General features: G+C 36.2%; 1 protein-coding gene across 1 annotated transcript in view; it reads left to right on the plus strand.

Annotated features, from left to right (window-relative positions):
* Positions 1-16,872, plus strand: part of LOC125865781 (uncharacterized) — a 28,320-nt gene that overhangs the window by 5,434 nt on the left and 6,014 nt on the right. Inside the window, exons 6-16 of the mRNA XM_049546032.1 lie at positions 89-187; positions 6,538-6,664; positions 8,776-8,909; positions 8,997-9,056; positions 9,321-9,556; positions 10,616-11,045; positions 12,232-12,555; positions 12,669-13,268; positions 13,351-13,524; positions 15,226-15,456; positions 15,533-15,816. Coding sequence (XP_049401989.1) covers positions 89-187; positions 6,538-6,664; positions 8,776-8,909; positions 8,997-9,056; positions 9,321-9,556; positions 10,616-11,045; positions 12,232-12,555; positions 12,669-13,268; positions 13,351-13,524; positions 15,226-15,456; positions 15,533-15,816 — 2,699 coding nt within the window. The remainder of the gene's footprint in view (positions 1-88; positions 188-6,537; positions 6,665-8,775; positions 8,910-8,996; positions 9,057-9,320; positions 9,557-10,615; positions 11,046-12,231; positions 12,556-12,668; positions 13,269-13,350; positions 13,525-15,225; positions 15,457-15,532; positions 15,817-16,872) is intronic.

The raw sequence follows: 16,872 nt of genomic DNA on the forward strand, positions 1-16,872 counted from the left end.
ATGAGTTTACAAAAGCTTTGTTGAAGTTGGCGTCAGAAAAGTTTGTATTGATTGCTCATTTTCATTTTGTACATCTCCCTCAAGTTAGGTGTATGAGGAGCTGCAATCAAAAGAGTACCTGGTTGAATATGAACGTGTTCCTATTACCGACGAAAAATCACCTAAAGAGCTGGATTTTGATATTCTAGTGAGTATTTGTATCTTTATTTGTCTTTGATATTCATTCCCATTTTTTATGTCGAAGATACCTTGCTTGTCATCATGAAGGTATTGGAGGTTCCGTTTCTGAAGTTTTTATTATTCTTGGTCAGAGGTTACGCTGAAACATAACTTCATGCATCGGAATATAGTTTTTTTTTTCCTTTTGAAACTGGTAAAGATTGTATTCCTCAACATTAAGGATATGTTGGCAACCTTCAAAAAGGGAGCAAGGAAGAAAAATAAAAAAGAGATTACTTACAGAGAGCCTAACAAATCTACAAGTTCTGAGTCCTCAATTTCTTTCTCTTTACACCAAAAACAAAAAGATACAATACAATTCCATTTAACTTTGTGAATGGACTTAGATATATCTTCAAAGAGTCTGCTATTTCTCTTCCTCCATACAGTCCACCAGACACACTGTGGGATGATTCTCCATCATCTCTTCTGGCTCTTGCTTTCTCCTCTTCTAATCTAGCAACTCAATAAATCTGCAGTGTGCTCAAGATCCATTTTGTGTTTGTGAGTAAAAAAAAAAGCCCATAACTGTGCTGTGAATTTACAATGCAAGACGGTTGTTGGTCTCCTCTGTTTTCTACACATAGTTGACATCTGGAAACAATAATTTGCCCCTTTTTCTGCAGAATTTCCTATGTCAAGCAAGCGCTTCTGTCTACCAACCATATAAAGTATTTTACTTTTGTTGGTGCTATGTTCTTCCAAACATTGTTCCACAACAATAGTTGGTTTTTGTTTTGTTGTGCATTGCCTATTTCATAAGCCCTTTTAAGTGAAAAACTCCCATCCTTGCTATGTTTCCATCTTAGAAAATCTGCAACTGAGGAAGTGCCTGTGAATCCCTCTAGTTCATGTAGCATGCTGGCCACCCTGTTTATTTCCCAATCATTCAAATGCCTTCTAAAGGATAAATTCCACCCCTGAGCAGTCCAACACTCATAGACAGCTGCCTCAGGATTGTTGCATCTTCTGAATAAATCATGAGGTCTGATTGTTCTATGCATCTCTCCAAAACTCTGTTTCTGTACCATCCCCCACTTTTATATCCATGTTTCCTGCTAGTGTAGGCCAAAGATCCCTGATTGTTCTCCACACCCCAACACCATATTATTGCTGGCATCACTCATCCAAGGGTTAAGCTCACCATATTTGCATTTGATAACATCATTCCATAAAGCTTGGCCTCCTTCACTATACCTTCATAGCCATTTCATCAAGAGACTTTTGTTCTGTCTCTTGAGGTTTCTGATACCCATTCCTCCCAAATGTCTACTATTCAAAGTTGTATCCCATTTCACCAGATTATATCCCTTATTGTCTTTGCAACCATGCCATAACAAATCCCTCCTAAATTTGTCCAACCTCTTCAGAACCTTAGAAGGTAAAGGAAACAAGGACACTACATAGGTAAGTAAAGAGTTCAAGATTGTATGCGGGTCAGTCTTCCTCCCAGAGATTAGTATTGAGTCTTCCACCTCGTCAATCTGTTTTCTGCCTTCTCTACAATGCCATCCTATTTCATTGGCTCTTTATGTTTGTTACCTGATGGCATGCCCAAATAAACTGTAGGCAAGTGCTACACATTGCAACCCAGTATCTTTGTCTAACTGTGTAAATTGACCACTTCCTTAATTGGAAACAAATTGCTTATCCCCCATTCACTTTGAAACCTTAAGTGGCCTCAAATAACAGAAGTATCAATCTGATGTATTTTATCTATTCCTCTATAGGTTTGCAAAAAATAATTGTATCACCAGCATAAAACAGATGACAAATCTCCTTAGTTTATCCTCTATCACCTCCTATTTGGAAGCCTCTGATCCAATTGTTTTGTAATGCTACTTTCATCATACTGTCAAATCTTTCCATTGCCAAAATAAAGAGAAAGGGAGATAAGGGTCTCCCTGTCTCAATCCCCTTTGTGACAGGAGGAATCCAACTTGTTCACCATTCACAAGAACAGAGAATATAACTGTACTGATGCAAAACCTAATCCATCCCCAACCATTTCTCTCCAATGGAATATAGTTGTTTTAAGTTGATTTGGATGGACATATCGTGAAAATTAGACCATAAAAGTTTTCTGAAAATTTTGATCTTCTGCAATCAATCAAATTTTTGTGAGTTATTGTATTTTAGTGTCTAGCTACCATCTTTCTGAAATCCTTACGATAGAAATTGGTCAATTTGAATAGCCTCTGAGGTTTAATTCAAAGGTTAAGGGACTTGCGACCTAAATCACAAGTTTATGCCCTGTACCATGTGAACAAACCCTGGTATTTAAATGCAAAAGGGTAAAGAGGTGGACCCATTATACTCGAGTTTTGAAAGTTGCGGTTGATCTTGAGGGTTGGAATGTCAACTACCTACCAATCTCTAAAAGCTAGTTGTCTTATGTAGTTTTATAGTTGGGTTTATATGTACCCAATAAATTCCCCTGTTACCTTCTCACTAGCTCTCGACTAGATATATATGGGAGCTGATAAGTTTTTTTTTTGCTACTCTACTTTTGTAACTATTATGCATCCACATGTGGCATGCCATCAATGCATTGTTTACTTCATAAAAAAGAAGAAGCAAAAGAGACGGTGGAGATTAGTTCCATCATGCATCTGATGGTCAGTCTGGTTGGAAAGAAATGGTTGATGCTTTGAAGACAGGTCCATTTCCATTCATAAAGTAAAAAATTCAATTACATCATGTCTTTACTTTTTTGGTGTAAACAATTTGCATAGTAGATATATTATAGTTCAGATAGTGGACTTAATAGGAAACTTGTAATTGCTACTATTTTTTTTCCGGAGGTGGCCAACATGCCCTTAATGCTGAAGAATACAACCATACCTGCTTAAAAAAAAAAGTTTCACCAAGTCAATGTAAACTTATTTTGGTTTTGTAACTGAGGAGAGAGGTTTTTCATCCAAAGTTGTTTTTAGGACACGTAACTGTTCTATGTGCAATATTGCGAGGGAAGATGTGTATCTTTACTGCTCATCGTCCCATGGACTATATATGTTCATAATTTGTTGGATTAGGACAAAAATTGTTAGAGTGCTGCTTCGCGGATGGAAGTACAAAAAGGGATAGAAAAAAGAATGTGATGCAACTCCTTAAGCACTCATGTGGACAATATTGAATGAGAGGAACATATGAGGCCTTGAAAAAGTGAACTCAAATTTTGGATATTAGTGGAAGATTGTTGAGCTTTGTACATTTTTTGGAGCATCCTATTCCAATTTGTAATGATGATTAGTTTCTATTTGTGGAAAAACACGTGGTTGTGTAAGTTCTAATTATCTTATTGTATACACCTTGTAGGTAGAGTTTTCCATCATATTAATTCCAGATCTTACATATATTAATAAAAGGAAAGATATAGTATTGGAATATTCTTCTTCCTTTATTGTTGCTTTGAAAAGCATTTATAGTTCACATTCCTCCAACTTATTCATATCTTCTATTTTTGGCTTAGAAAAATAGCTATAAGTAAAAACTCAGCTATTTGCACTTTACTACCAAGATAAAATTAGGGGTAAGTTACATCTCTCTCTGCGGTAAATTCAATTTAATTTTGCAAGTAGTTAGTTTGTCTTAACAAAGGGGAGAACCCTGTATGCAAGTTCTATACAAACTAATGTTGTACTAAAGAATTGAATCAAGAAACTCACGCAATCATCTACACAATAGAGAATATGATGCATTCTTTAAAAGTATACTGGGAATAGCAAAGTGTTCCTTTCATTTTCATCAATGAATTTTCTTGTCCTTCACAAGCTCTGTTAATGCATTTTCCGTTCTCCCTGATAAGTTGCTGAGACTCTTCACTTTGGATGCTGCACCCTTGTTAACACGACGTGGGTGTGGGTGTGGGTGTGAGTGTGAGTATGATCGATTGGATCTGGTCAACCAGTTTTGGGTACTTTGACCAAAATCAACGGACAAATTTTGGACTGATACATTGATTGTTGTAATCAAAACAAAAGGTAAGGTAAAATTGAGGAAAATGAAATACCTTGTGTATAGAAATTTCTATGCAAGTCCTTTTCCTTGTATCTCCCTCTGGGTTTTTCTCTTGATCAATATTTTCTCCTCGGAATACCTTGTTTCATATGATGTCTCATAATTTATACATATAACTCTGGTTTTAGATGTTTGAATTATTTTTAGCCGAATTCCCGCACCCAAATCTGTACCTTGATCCATACCCCCGAATCTTAAAATTTAGATCATGAAGGATCTGACCTCTAGATCTGCACCCATATCGGTCACCTGCATCCGATTCCGAGTAACTTACTTCCCTGCCTTTTCACATTCTCCAACATTTCAAATGTTACACTATATTTGGCATCACTGAGTTGATTTCTGTCATTTTAAACATCAATCCACAAATTAGAAGGAAAATTATAGTGTGAAAGTAGGTGATCAACCTCCTTTTAACCCCTCAATATAAAGCACCAATTAAACATATAATTTGCTTCTTTTTTTTTGATATTTATTCTAGTGAGATTGAACTCCAAAAAAGTAGTGGCGGAGCCACAACCAAGGAAGGGGGTTCAATTGAATCCACTTTGTTGGAAAGTAGTACCGTGCAAATAGGGCAATCTTTTTTTTCCGTATGTAGATATAACTTTTGGATCCCCTTGTAGTGGCAAAGATAGTGAAAAGTTGCTTTAGGGTCATATTTTCAAATTTTATGAATCTCCTTAATATTCCTCGCTCCTCCATTGCCCAGAAGTTGTCCTTAAAATGCAAATTTTCTAGGTGCTGTTTTTGCCCATACAACTGCATAAGGGAAAATCTTTGAGTTTCAAAGTTGATATAGCATGGCAAAGATGTAACTGTAAAAGTACCTGATGGAACTCCCTCACAATTCGAGGAATGTCACCCGCTTGCAAGATCGTAAAAGCATAAATATTACTCCCCTGGTCCCGTCCCAATTTATATGACTTAGTTTCCTTTTTAGTCAGTCCCAAAAAGAATGACACATTTCTATATTTAGTGATAAGTTAACTTATAAATGTCCATTTTACCCTTAGTGAAATGATTTACAACTTATTTTAGACCACAAGTTTTAAAAATCTTTCTTACTTTCTTAAACTCCGTGCCAAGTCAAACTAACTCACATAAATTGGGACGGAGGGTATGTAGAAGACATGTTCTTCCTCCACCTTCTAATCATCAAAGGTTCTAGCTGAAGTTAAAGTCCTAACTCTTGTTGTTGACTCCACATCTACCTCACCTTTGATTAAGCAATAGTCAAGTATTTCTTCTTTAGTATATCTTTTTTCTTTTATCAAGTAAAAGTATTTTCGTTAATGACAAGGCCAGAAACATATGGCCATATACAAGTGGTATACCAAAAAGTAGAGAAACTACAAAAAGATATGATTCACTACAACTGTCACCCTATCTTCTATACAATGAGTTACTACCTGGGTGCACCAAAGGAAAATGAGGGATCAGAGGCTACACCGTAAATTGAGTAAAACTCATCTCTACCCCTTCAAAAACTCCTGTTACTCTCTCCAAACAACCCACATCAACACGAGTGGAGAGACATTCCACACTTTGCGTCTCTCCTTCTCTCACTCTTCCAGAAGGACATCAAATCTTTTACAGTTCTTGGCATCACCCATGGGATGCCAAACCAAACCACATAAATCCCACCGTAACCTCGCGGCTAAGTCACGATGTATATCTTCAGTATATCCTTGGGAGGGTAATTATGGTAATCTGCCCAAGAGCTAATTACTGAAGCTAATTAGGGTACGGTAATGGCAATTGAGCAGTTTATTACCAATTCCAAATGACAGGACCACTTTTGGGTTTAATTTTCAGTAAAACTAGTTAGGGAAGGTTTCTAGATTGCAAATTAAAACAAGAAGGGATTTAATGAATTCTTGTTTTCCGTTTTACCAATCAAAAAAAAAGAAAGGAATGTAATGTTGTTTTAAGCTAGAATGTCTTTAATTTTGTGTAACTGGAGGGAGGGAGCTAGCTGGTTTTCGTTTACCTTTAAAATTTAAACCTTTACGTTTCTGTTATAATATAGCAACTGTCTTGACTCGTCCAGCGGACTTCTTTGCGTATATTGACAGGATATGGTTGTTTAACTTTTTTTCCTTTTCAAGTGAGTAGTCTAAAATGTATGGCAGCCATGTGTTTATGACCACATTTATGCTCTTACAATTGTGCTTTTGCTTATATAAATATTTCTGTTTAAATGTAGAGGTTCTCTACTAAATCATTTCCCTGATTGATTTGAACATTTGGTTTTGTCTTATTCCTTTTGTTTTTCTCTCTCCTTTTGATCTTTAGGTTCATAGAGTTTCCCAAGCTGATGTGAAGACCCAGATTATTTTTAATTGCCAAATGGGACGTGGGAGAACAACGACAGGAATGGTGATTGCTACATTGGTGTACCTTAATCGTATCGGGGCTTCTGGTAATTCTTATTTTCTCTTATGTAATTTCATTAATGGCATCCAGTGGATGCAGAAAATCAGAAGTACATAGTGCTAGAAAATATAGATCAGCTCCTGCACAGAGAGGTAAACTAAATAGTTAGGAGCTGACAAAATCTTAAAGACTATCTTGGTACTTTACAGGGAAGAGATTATGCCATCTTTTCATTCACTGTACTTTCACCACACATGTCTGGCATTTCATTCTGAATATTATGGGGGGGGGGGGTTGCTGGGTAATGCCTAGGACAACTACTGAGCTACCAAAATGTTGATACTTGAAAGGGCTGGGGAAGGACAAGCAAAAGATATGGAATACAATGCCTGTTTCCATCTGGCGGATCATTTGGAAAGAAGGAACACAGGAATTTTTGAGAGCAAAGAGGAATCTGTAATCAGCATTAAGGAGAGATGCAGTTCTTTATTGTTTTATTGGTGTAAGATGGAAATTGCAAATGATGTAGAGGTCATTATAGACTTTTTGAGCTCATTACACAACCTTTAATGAGACTTTCCTTTGTAAATACTTTGCAGTAGTTTGCTGCTCTTTAATACAATACTTTTCCAAGTGTGGGACTTCACGGTGTGACTCTGGATTTAGTTAGACCCCAGCGGGGGTACCGGAAACCGGGTGAGAAACAAAAAAAATACAATACTTTTAGGGATAATTACAAGCCAATGCATTTGGGTGATCTAGTTTACAAAATTACAAGAAAATGTCTAGGTTTTATGTATTTAAGTATAAATGTATATATACAATTAATATACATAATCAGAGTATAGATTTTGTATATTTCGGCTAGCGCTGGTAATTAAGTTTGGTCGAAGGGACATAAACGAAAGAATCCCATGCTTTTACCAATATAAAAGAAGAGATTATGCCAACTGAATTGTTATATCTAGACTTTACAGTGTGAATGGGAGTTGATGGACCATCAGAATATCTTTACTTTACGTCCAGATACACCAAAATCTCTCTCGCTCTTTGTTCTTGGATTTTGTTTTATTAAGCCTTTTTAGTTGGAAGGATCTCTTTTATTCTTTTTGGATAGTGACCTGAAATTCATTTGTTCAGAGAAAAGGGATTCAATACCTTACTTTGATATCATGAAGAGAGAAGAGAAAATAACTTTTCTAGAATAGTCATCGGAATCAATGTTAAAAGGAGGAACTCAATACCCAAACTGTAATATTATGAAGAAGGAGATGAAAAAGAATCTTTTAAGGGAATAGGTATCGGAAATTTAATGCTTAGCAGAGCGACTCAATATCCAAATTCTGATACGTGAAGAAAAAGGAAGAGAAGACTCTTTCAGAATAATGAAGTTTAATGTTTAGAATCCGTTTGTTTAAAAAGGAAGGGAATAGTGGCATATATTCTGCTAACTCCTAGTATGAAAAACTTTTGGTAATGGAGGAGATTCTTTTTACATATCTATCAGTATGAATCCTAGGGTTTCAATTAAGGTGTGTTTTTCGTTTGGCTAACTGGGGGAGAGGGATGATCTTGACAATTGAGAATTTGAGGAAGAGGAAGAAGAAGATTACATATGCCAGTTGGTATTTTATGTGTAAAAGTTCGAATGAAGAAGTGAATTATCTTATTTTACATTGTCTGGTAGCGTCTTGCTTGTGGTGGAAACTACTGAGATGGTTTGCGATTCAGTGGGTGATGCCAGGCAGTGGAAATAAGTGATGTTTAGTTGGACCCTTAGAAGACAGAGTGATTTTGTACACTTGAAGAGTAGCCTCTTGTCCTTGTTTTTTTTCTGTGCGCCCACGAGGTTTCTTATTTGTATAGATGATTAGGTGATGTACTATTGTTTGTACAAAGTCTTATCTTCTTGTAAATCTTTCTACTTTTTGTGTATACTCGTATACTGTCAATTGTTTGCCCTTCATGAATACAATTTTATTACTTTATTTCCTCAAAAACAAGAAACTGTGAAGGTAGATTGCCAGCACTTGATCTAAAAGCTAAATCACAAAACCTGTCTGTCCTGCAGGGTCTGCATGAATCACTCTTTTAATTCTCATCAGTTTTATGTTTAAATCTTCTGGAAATGTTACTTGAGATGTTTTCATCTAACAGGAATTCCGAGGAGCAATTCCATTGGTAGAGTTTCTGACTGCATCTCCAATCTGAATGACACATTAGCAAACTCAGAGGAGGCAATCCGTAGAGGGGAATATACTGTAATTAGAAGCTTGATTCGAGTATTAGAGGTAGCAAAACAATAACTTTCTATTTCAATAATTTTAGCAGATTTGGCATTTTGTTGATCTAATATTGACTGGAGTTGTGCTTTATAGGGTGGTGTTGAAGGCAAAAGACAAGTGGATAAGGTCATAGACAAATGTTCCTCTATGCAGGTAGGGGTTTATTATGTGTGAGAAAATGTTTTGCTTCTACTACGTTTTGCATTTGGTTATTTTTTCCGCACAATCTTCTATTCTGTCTTCTTGTTGGCATGATATGCTTCTTCTGATGAGAACAACTCATGAAGAATCTTTCTATCATCCCTTTTATTTCATCTCATTTTAGAATGCTTGAAATTTTGCAGTTTCTTTTCGTGTGGGTCTGAGATAAAAAATTATGATGCAATTTTTTAATTTAATACATGGATCTACATGCAGAACCTACGTGAAGCTATTGCCATATATCGCAATAGCATTTTGCGCCAACCTGATGAGATGAAGAGAGAGGCAGCACTTTCATTTTTTGTGGAGTACCTAGAAAGATATTACTTCCTCATATGTTTTGCTGTATATCTCTATACACAACGAGATGCACTTTTTGCTGGGTCCTCTGCTCATTGCAGCTTTAGTGATTGGATGAAAGCAAGACCGGAGTTATATAGTATAATCCGCAGGTAAGGATAAAATATTCTGCTATTATGTTTAAAGTGCTTTCCTTACATGATTTTATGTTGCACTTTTGTCGTAGTTATTCTGATTATTGTTTTTACTCTGATTTTTTTTCGACACATAAATATTACTGCTGCAACCGACTCTTTCAGGTGGTTATCTTGCATCATTTTTTCATGTCAGTATTTTGTCACTGATTCATGTGTATTATATACACTTGTTTTAGGCTTTATAAACTTTCATAAGTTTACAGAATTTGAACCGTCTTATATGTATGTGAGAAATTAAAGAGATGCCTCCAGAATGTGAACATAATTTGGCCAAAATTGAAGTCTAATCTCCATATACTAAACTGATGTTCAGTTCAGTTGTCGAAGGGCATCTGATCACCCTAGCAGCCATGCAATCTACTTGTTCATTAAATATTTAAATATTCTAAACCACCAATATTATATGGAGAAAATTAACTTTAATGTTTCTCAAGAAAATCTAATATATTTTTCTTTGCTAGAGATTTTTTTGTAAGCTCAAATGCCATATCTTGTAAATTATGCATCTTCCTGATGCTGTTATTTATACCACTTATCTTATAAAAAAAAAAGAAAATCTATGCAATCACTAAGTTTGTTCAATTTGTCCCATCTTAGTTCCTTTTTAAGTTATTTGGTTTGGGGCTTGGGGATTGGTATTTGGAGAGAACAGGTAGAAACATCTCTTTGAACTTGTGGATCTGAACTTTGAGAGCCTCTCAAGTTTAGTAAGTCAGTTGTCTCTACTATGTGATGCATTGATCTAGTTACTTCCCATATGTGGTTGGTGTTCTGATTTAGTTAAATTTTTCTAATGTAATGAAGGCTTCCTTATAACATCTCATCTCTGTGGATGATGGTTTGTATTGAAAAAGATATTACTACATACACTAGTTTATGATTCTTGACATTGGATTGGTGTTTATAGAACTTTGTGAACACTTGTATGTGCTTTTAAGAGATGTTTTTTCCCCCTGTAAAATCCCGAAGGAATCGTGCATTATTGGAAGACTTATATGCTAGATTTGGCTGCAGGTTGCTAAGGAGAGACCCAATGGGAGCACTCGGCTATGTGAGCCTGGAACCTTCTCTTGCTAAATTAGTTGACTCTACTGATGATCGCCCTTCTGAGATGGGGCAAGTAGCTGCTTTGAGGAACGGAGAGGTTCTCGGACCGCAAACTGTTCTTAAGAGTGACCACTGCCCTGGCTGTCAACATCCTGGCTTGCCAGAAATATTAGAAGGCGCTCCTAACTTTAGAGAAATTCCAGGATTTCCTGTATATGGTGTTGCAAATCCAACTGTCAGTGGGATTCGATCTGTAATTCAAAGGATTGGTAGCTCCAAAGGTGGGCGTCCAGTTTTCTGGCACAATATGAGAGAAGAACCTGTTATCTACATCAACGGAAAACCATTTGTACTCCGTGAGGTTGAAAGGCCCTATAAAAATATGCTTGAATACACGGTATGAATGCAATTTCATGCAAATTTTAGATAAATAACTTATGTCAGATCTTGTTACTGCTGATGATGCATAAACCCTTCATTTTGCATTGACGTATCATTGCCAAATGTGTGTGACATTGTATCGTATCATAATATGGATCTTTTAAAACAGGCATGTTAAAAACGATAAAAATTGAATTGACCTGTATCAGATCCACACTTGTCTCGGATACTCATTTCTAAGACTCTTACTTGAATCCATATTTTAGACTTCTATTATGCTGTCAGAAGCCGTTCCTCTTCCTTTTGGTTTTCTCTGTTTGGAGGAATGCAGCTTCTTTCTTTCTTTTTCTTTTCACATGAAAATCAAGAAAAGTAGATCATGGAGCTTCTGTATGATTTTAATTTTTTGTCTTACTACCTTTTTAAAAGTTCTTGCAATTTCTTGTGTCACATGTTATTAATTTTAGAAGATATTCTTATTGATATTAAATCCGATGAGATCTCAATACACTCCCGCTGTTTCAATTTATGTGTCTTACTTTCTTTATTGGTCTGTTGAGAAAACAATGATATTTTCTATATTTAGCAACGCTTTTATTCCAAAATCCTATTTGGCATGCTTAAGACCACAAGATTCAAAGGGTATTTTGGTACAGTGTACACATGTTTAGTTTAGAACCATAAGATTCAAAAGTCTCCCTTATTTTCTTTAACTCCGTGCCTAGTCAAATTAAGGTACTTAAATTGACACGGAGGGAGTAGAACTTAGTGCAAATATCTTTGCTTTAAGTCCCTTTTTTGAACCTTTGGCTGATATTAATTTATCAAAGAAGACAATCTAATCAGTACTTCCTTTGTACCGAATAATCAGATTGCATAAACTGGAATTTGTTCCAAGCTGATTTTGATAGATTTCAAATGGTACAGGTAGTTCTCTATTGAATTACGCATGTGTTTCAGTAACTATTTTATCTTTTATTTGGAAGTTGTTAAAGTTCCTGTTCTGTATCTTAAAAGCCTTATTTTGTTTTCTTCGGTGTACAATATTTTCATTTCTAATGCAAGGGCTTCTTGTGTTACAAAGTTTGCTGAAAATACAAGATATTTCCTTCTTTTAAGTGGATTTGCTTTAGGGTCTTGACTCGTCTTATGATTTTGAGTTATGATTATTAAACTGGCTAGTTACAACTAAATGAATATAGGGCATCGATCGTGAAAGAGTGGAAAAAATGGAAGCTAGATTAAAGGATGACATTATGCGAGAAGCTGAACGTTATCAAGGAGCAATAATGGTTATTCATGAAACTGATGACGGTCAAATATTTGATGCTTGGGAACATGTGAGCTCTGATGCAGTTCAAACTCCTGTGGAGGTCTTTAAGTGCTTGGAGGCTGATGGTTTTCCTATAAAGTATGCTCGTGTTCCTATCACTGATGGCAAAGCTCCCAGAAGTTCTGACTTCGATGTATTGTCTTTTAATATAGCATCTGCTTCCAAGGATACTGCTTTTGTCTTTAATTGCCAGGTAACTTAGTATCTATTCTTCTTTTTCTTCTTCTTCTTCTTCGATTTACTTGTATTTTCCGAGACATTTGGCTCCAAACAGATGATGCTGATTTACTTTTTCTGCGAATACAGATGGGTATAGGGAGGACTACTACTGGAACTGTAACTGCATGCCTTTTGAAATTACGTATTGATCGTGGGAGACCAATTAGAGTATTGCATGATGCATCAAATCCTGATTTAGATGGTGATATGTCAAGCAGTGATGAAAGTGAAGGCCAATCCCATCCACCTGCATCTTTAGTATTGAAAAGTAGACCTCAAACACACACCAATGATGCATTTGGGATAAATGACATCCTATTGCTCTGGAAAATAACAAGATTATTTGATAATGGGGTGGAATGCCGAGAGGCCTTAGATGCTATTATTGATCGATGTTCAGCTCTGCAGAACATACGCCAAGCAGTCTTGCAATACAGGAAGTTGTTTAATCAGCAGCATAATGAGCCTAGAGAAAGAAGAGTAGCACTAAATCGTGGTGCTGAATACTTGGAACGATATTTTCGTTTGATTGCTTTTGCTGCATATCTTGGTAGCGAAGCATTTGATGGATTTTGTGGACAAGGAGAATCGAGGATGACATTCAAAGATTGGCTGCACCAGAGGCCAGAGGTTCAAGCAATGAAGTGGTCAATCAGATTACGGCCTGGGAGATTCTTTACCATCCCTGTAATGCCTCTGTCATCTGTCTGTCTCATGGTTATGGATTCTTTTGAAGCTCGATTTGATTCTGTTATAATTGTTTGTACAGGAGGAACTAAGAGCTCCACATGAGTCACAACATGGAGATGCTGTTATGGAAGCTATTGTGAAAGATCGGAATGGCTCTGTTCTTGGTAAAGGGTCTATTCTCAAGATGTACTTCTTTCCTGGCCAAAGAACTTCCAGTCACATACAAATTCATGGTGCTCCTCATGTTTACAGGGTATGTTAAGTTTCCACTATTGTCAGGACGATAAGAGAAGCTGAATTTTGATTTCACATGCCTAATATGGAGATAGTTATACTTGTGTTAGGGTTTCCAAGAGAAATGTATTGTACCATTTACAACACAGGCCTTTATCATCCACACACAAGATTTTCATCACATAGATTTTGAAGCCAATTTTTATATGGCAAACAACTATTTTCAACTAGATAGAGTAATAATGCTTTGAGACAAATTTAGCATACAGTATATTTATGTGTATGGTAAATGTTTTTTTCCATTTAAAAATAAAAAATAGTATACAATAATATATAGAGTATTATGTTAACATAGTTTTTTTTGTTGCCTATAATGCGCGAGACCAATAATACATAAATAGACTTGAAAAAATTAGGATCAAATGCAAAAATGTGAGTATGAAAACTCTGATGAAATGCATACACACAGGAAATTGGAGAGAAGAATATACCCACAAAACAACAAACAAGAAACAAAAAAAAAAACAAAAAAAAAAAGAGAGAAGATAAGGCATGTTTTTGCCTGGTTTTGTTATAGAAGATTGCTAGTTTTCTCAACCGGAATCTTAGAATATTAGGATATGAAAAACAATAAGTAAACCCTGAATGGAAAACAGAGAAGCAGGTATGTAGAAGATGAGTACAAAAGAGGTTGTCAACGACAAGGGAGAGTATAAAAAGCTGTCAGGCAAGACTAACCAGAGCAGTGTACGAAAATTGGGTCAAACAAAGAAGAAAGTATTGTACCCCAATCAGTGATGCAGTATGGGACTGGTTTATCCCTCTGCTACTATTAGAGAAGATAATTCATGATTCTGCCTGTTTTTTTTTTATTATAGAAGATTGCTACTTTTCCCAACCAGAATCTTAGAATACTAGGAAATGAAAGCACTAAACAATAAGTAAACCCTGAATGGAAAACAGAGAAGCAGTTATGTAGAAAATGAATACAAAAGAGGCTGTGAACAACAAGGGAGAGTATGAAAAGCTGCTAGGCAAGACTAAACAGAGCAGTGTACGAAAATCGGGTCAAACAAAGTCCAAAGTATAGTACCCCAATCAGCGATGCAATATGGGGCTGGCTTATCACTCTGCTGCTATTAGAGAACTAATGTAAAGGCAGAAACAAAAAACAACAGCACAGAAAGATCAGGTAAGCAGAAAATTACTATCCTTACGAATATTACAGAAGAGACAGTCAACAACAATGGAAAGTACAAAAAAATTGCTAGTCAAACCTTACCAAAGCAGTGTATAAAGAATGGGCCAAATAAAGAAGTCTGAAGTATTCTACCCCCATTCACTTGACGATTCAGTAGAGGATTCGTTTATCCCTCCCCTACCATTATAGATCTCAATAAAAATCTCCATAGCCCAAATTATCACAGCTTGGACTCTATCCGTCTAATCAGGCAGAATTCAGGTCGTAGAATAAATAGACAAAATATTCAACTTTTACCTAATTGTATAGGGTAGATTTGTTCACATTTGCAAATGTTGCATGTGCAATGCACTTATATGACCTTGTATTGGAAGAGTATAATACACTGATTGGAGAGAGATAGAGGCTACGAACATAAATTTTGTAGTGAATATGCATAGATCTACAAATTTGTGAATTTTGAGTTTTATTTTAATGGCTAAAACTTGAAATTCTTACTGAATTTCTCATCCTTTTTAGGTTGATGGATACCCCATTTATAGCATGGCAACACCTACAATTGCTGGTGCAAAGGAGATGTTGACTTACCTTGGTGCAAACCAGGCGTCAAAAGAAAGATTTGCTAAAAGAGTAATTTTAACTGATCTGAGAGAAGAGGCTGTTGTTTATATTAATGGAACACCCTTTGTTCTTAGAGAATTGAACAAGCCTGTTGAATCCTTGAAGCATGTTGGAATCACTGGTTCATTGGTCAGTCAATCAAATTACCCCTTCAAACAATGGTTATGATGATTTTATTATCTATTTAACTTCATTTTCCCCACAGGTGGAACACTTGGAGGCACGGTTAAAAGATGACATTCAATGTGAGATTAGACAATCTGGTGGTAGGATGCTTCTGCATCGTGAAGAGTTTAACCCGACTTCAAATCAAGTTAGTATCATTGGATATTGGGAAAACATATTTGTGGATGATGTTAAGACTCCTGCTGAGGTATATGCAAGCCTGAAGTATGAAGGGTATGACATAACCTATAGGAGGATACCGTTGACTAGAGAGAAAGATGCCCTGTCTTCCGATATTGATGCTATCCAATACTGTAAAGACGAGTAAGTGTCAGCACATACTTTGCAGAACATTTAAATGTCTTCAACTTCTGAGAGAGGTCATTCAAATTTTCACTAGCTGTTTTTTTTTGATAACCGAGAAATCCGTCTGTGACCCGCCCTTTGGACCAATCACAGCCTTCTAAACTCGGTGGATAATGGGCCCGCCCCTCTACCCTTCTCCACTTAAATACCGGGCTTCGCTTTGCATGGTGTGGGGATTTTTTTCTTTTCACTAGCTGTTTTTGTGAGGGAAAAGTTGGCATATTCGAACTGAGGCATAATTCATTGATTGTATATGAAAGTTGGATAGCTTCTTGTCCTTCTGCAGCCATCACCATGACATTGACAGATGGCGTTAGAACTAGAAGTAAAACTCATGTTTGTGGAATTGCTCGTCTCAGAAACTCTAAATATCTCAGAGAATGTCCAATTGGATATAATAGGATATGCCCTGCTATACTAATTTTTTCGTGAGCTTAGTAATTCACGAAAAAATTAGAGCTTAGTAATTTTGATAGGAAACATCCTCTCTACCCCGCAAAGGTAGAGGTAAGGTTTGCGTACATCCCCCCCCCCCAACCACTAGTTATGTTGTTGTGAGTTTAGGAATCTTAATCGAACTATCATTAACTTGTTACTGCCAATTTATACTAGTTAATGGCGCAAAAGCTCCATTCCTAAAGTTGTCTGGCTTGATTTGGTGTTTGAGAAGATTTAATCGTTCGTTCTTTGATAAGATAAATGTTATAACATACTTCTTCTTTTACTATTCTCACCCTGAACACAGCGAAAAAGTCTATTCTGTGTCAGGTGTAGTGTGATTTTGATTGCCAAAGGGTATAAGATGTCTTTCTAGTGATAATTTCTCTCTCCGAATCCAGAGGAAAAGTCTTTACTGTGTCAGGTGCAGTGTGATTTTGATTGCCAAAGGATATAAGATGTCTTTCTAGTGATAATTTTTTTACCTGTGTCGATGAAGAATTTATTTGAGAGTTGTTAATCAGTGACTTCCTTTTCTATGTTCTCATTAGAAGGAAAATTAAACTAATTGTTTTT

Source organism: Solanum stenotomum, chromosome 1 (genome assembly GCF_019186545.1).
Source record: "Solanum stenotomum isolate F172 chromosome 1, ASM1918654v1, whole genome shotgun sequence".
NCBI lineage: Eukaryota > Viridiplantae > Streptophyta > Magnoliopsida > Solanales > Solanaceae > Solanum > Solanum stenotomum.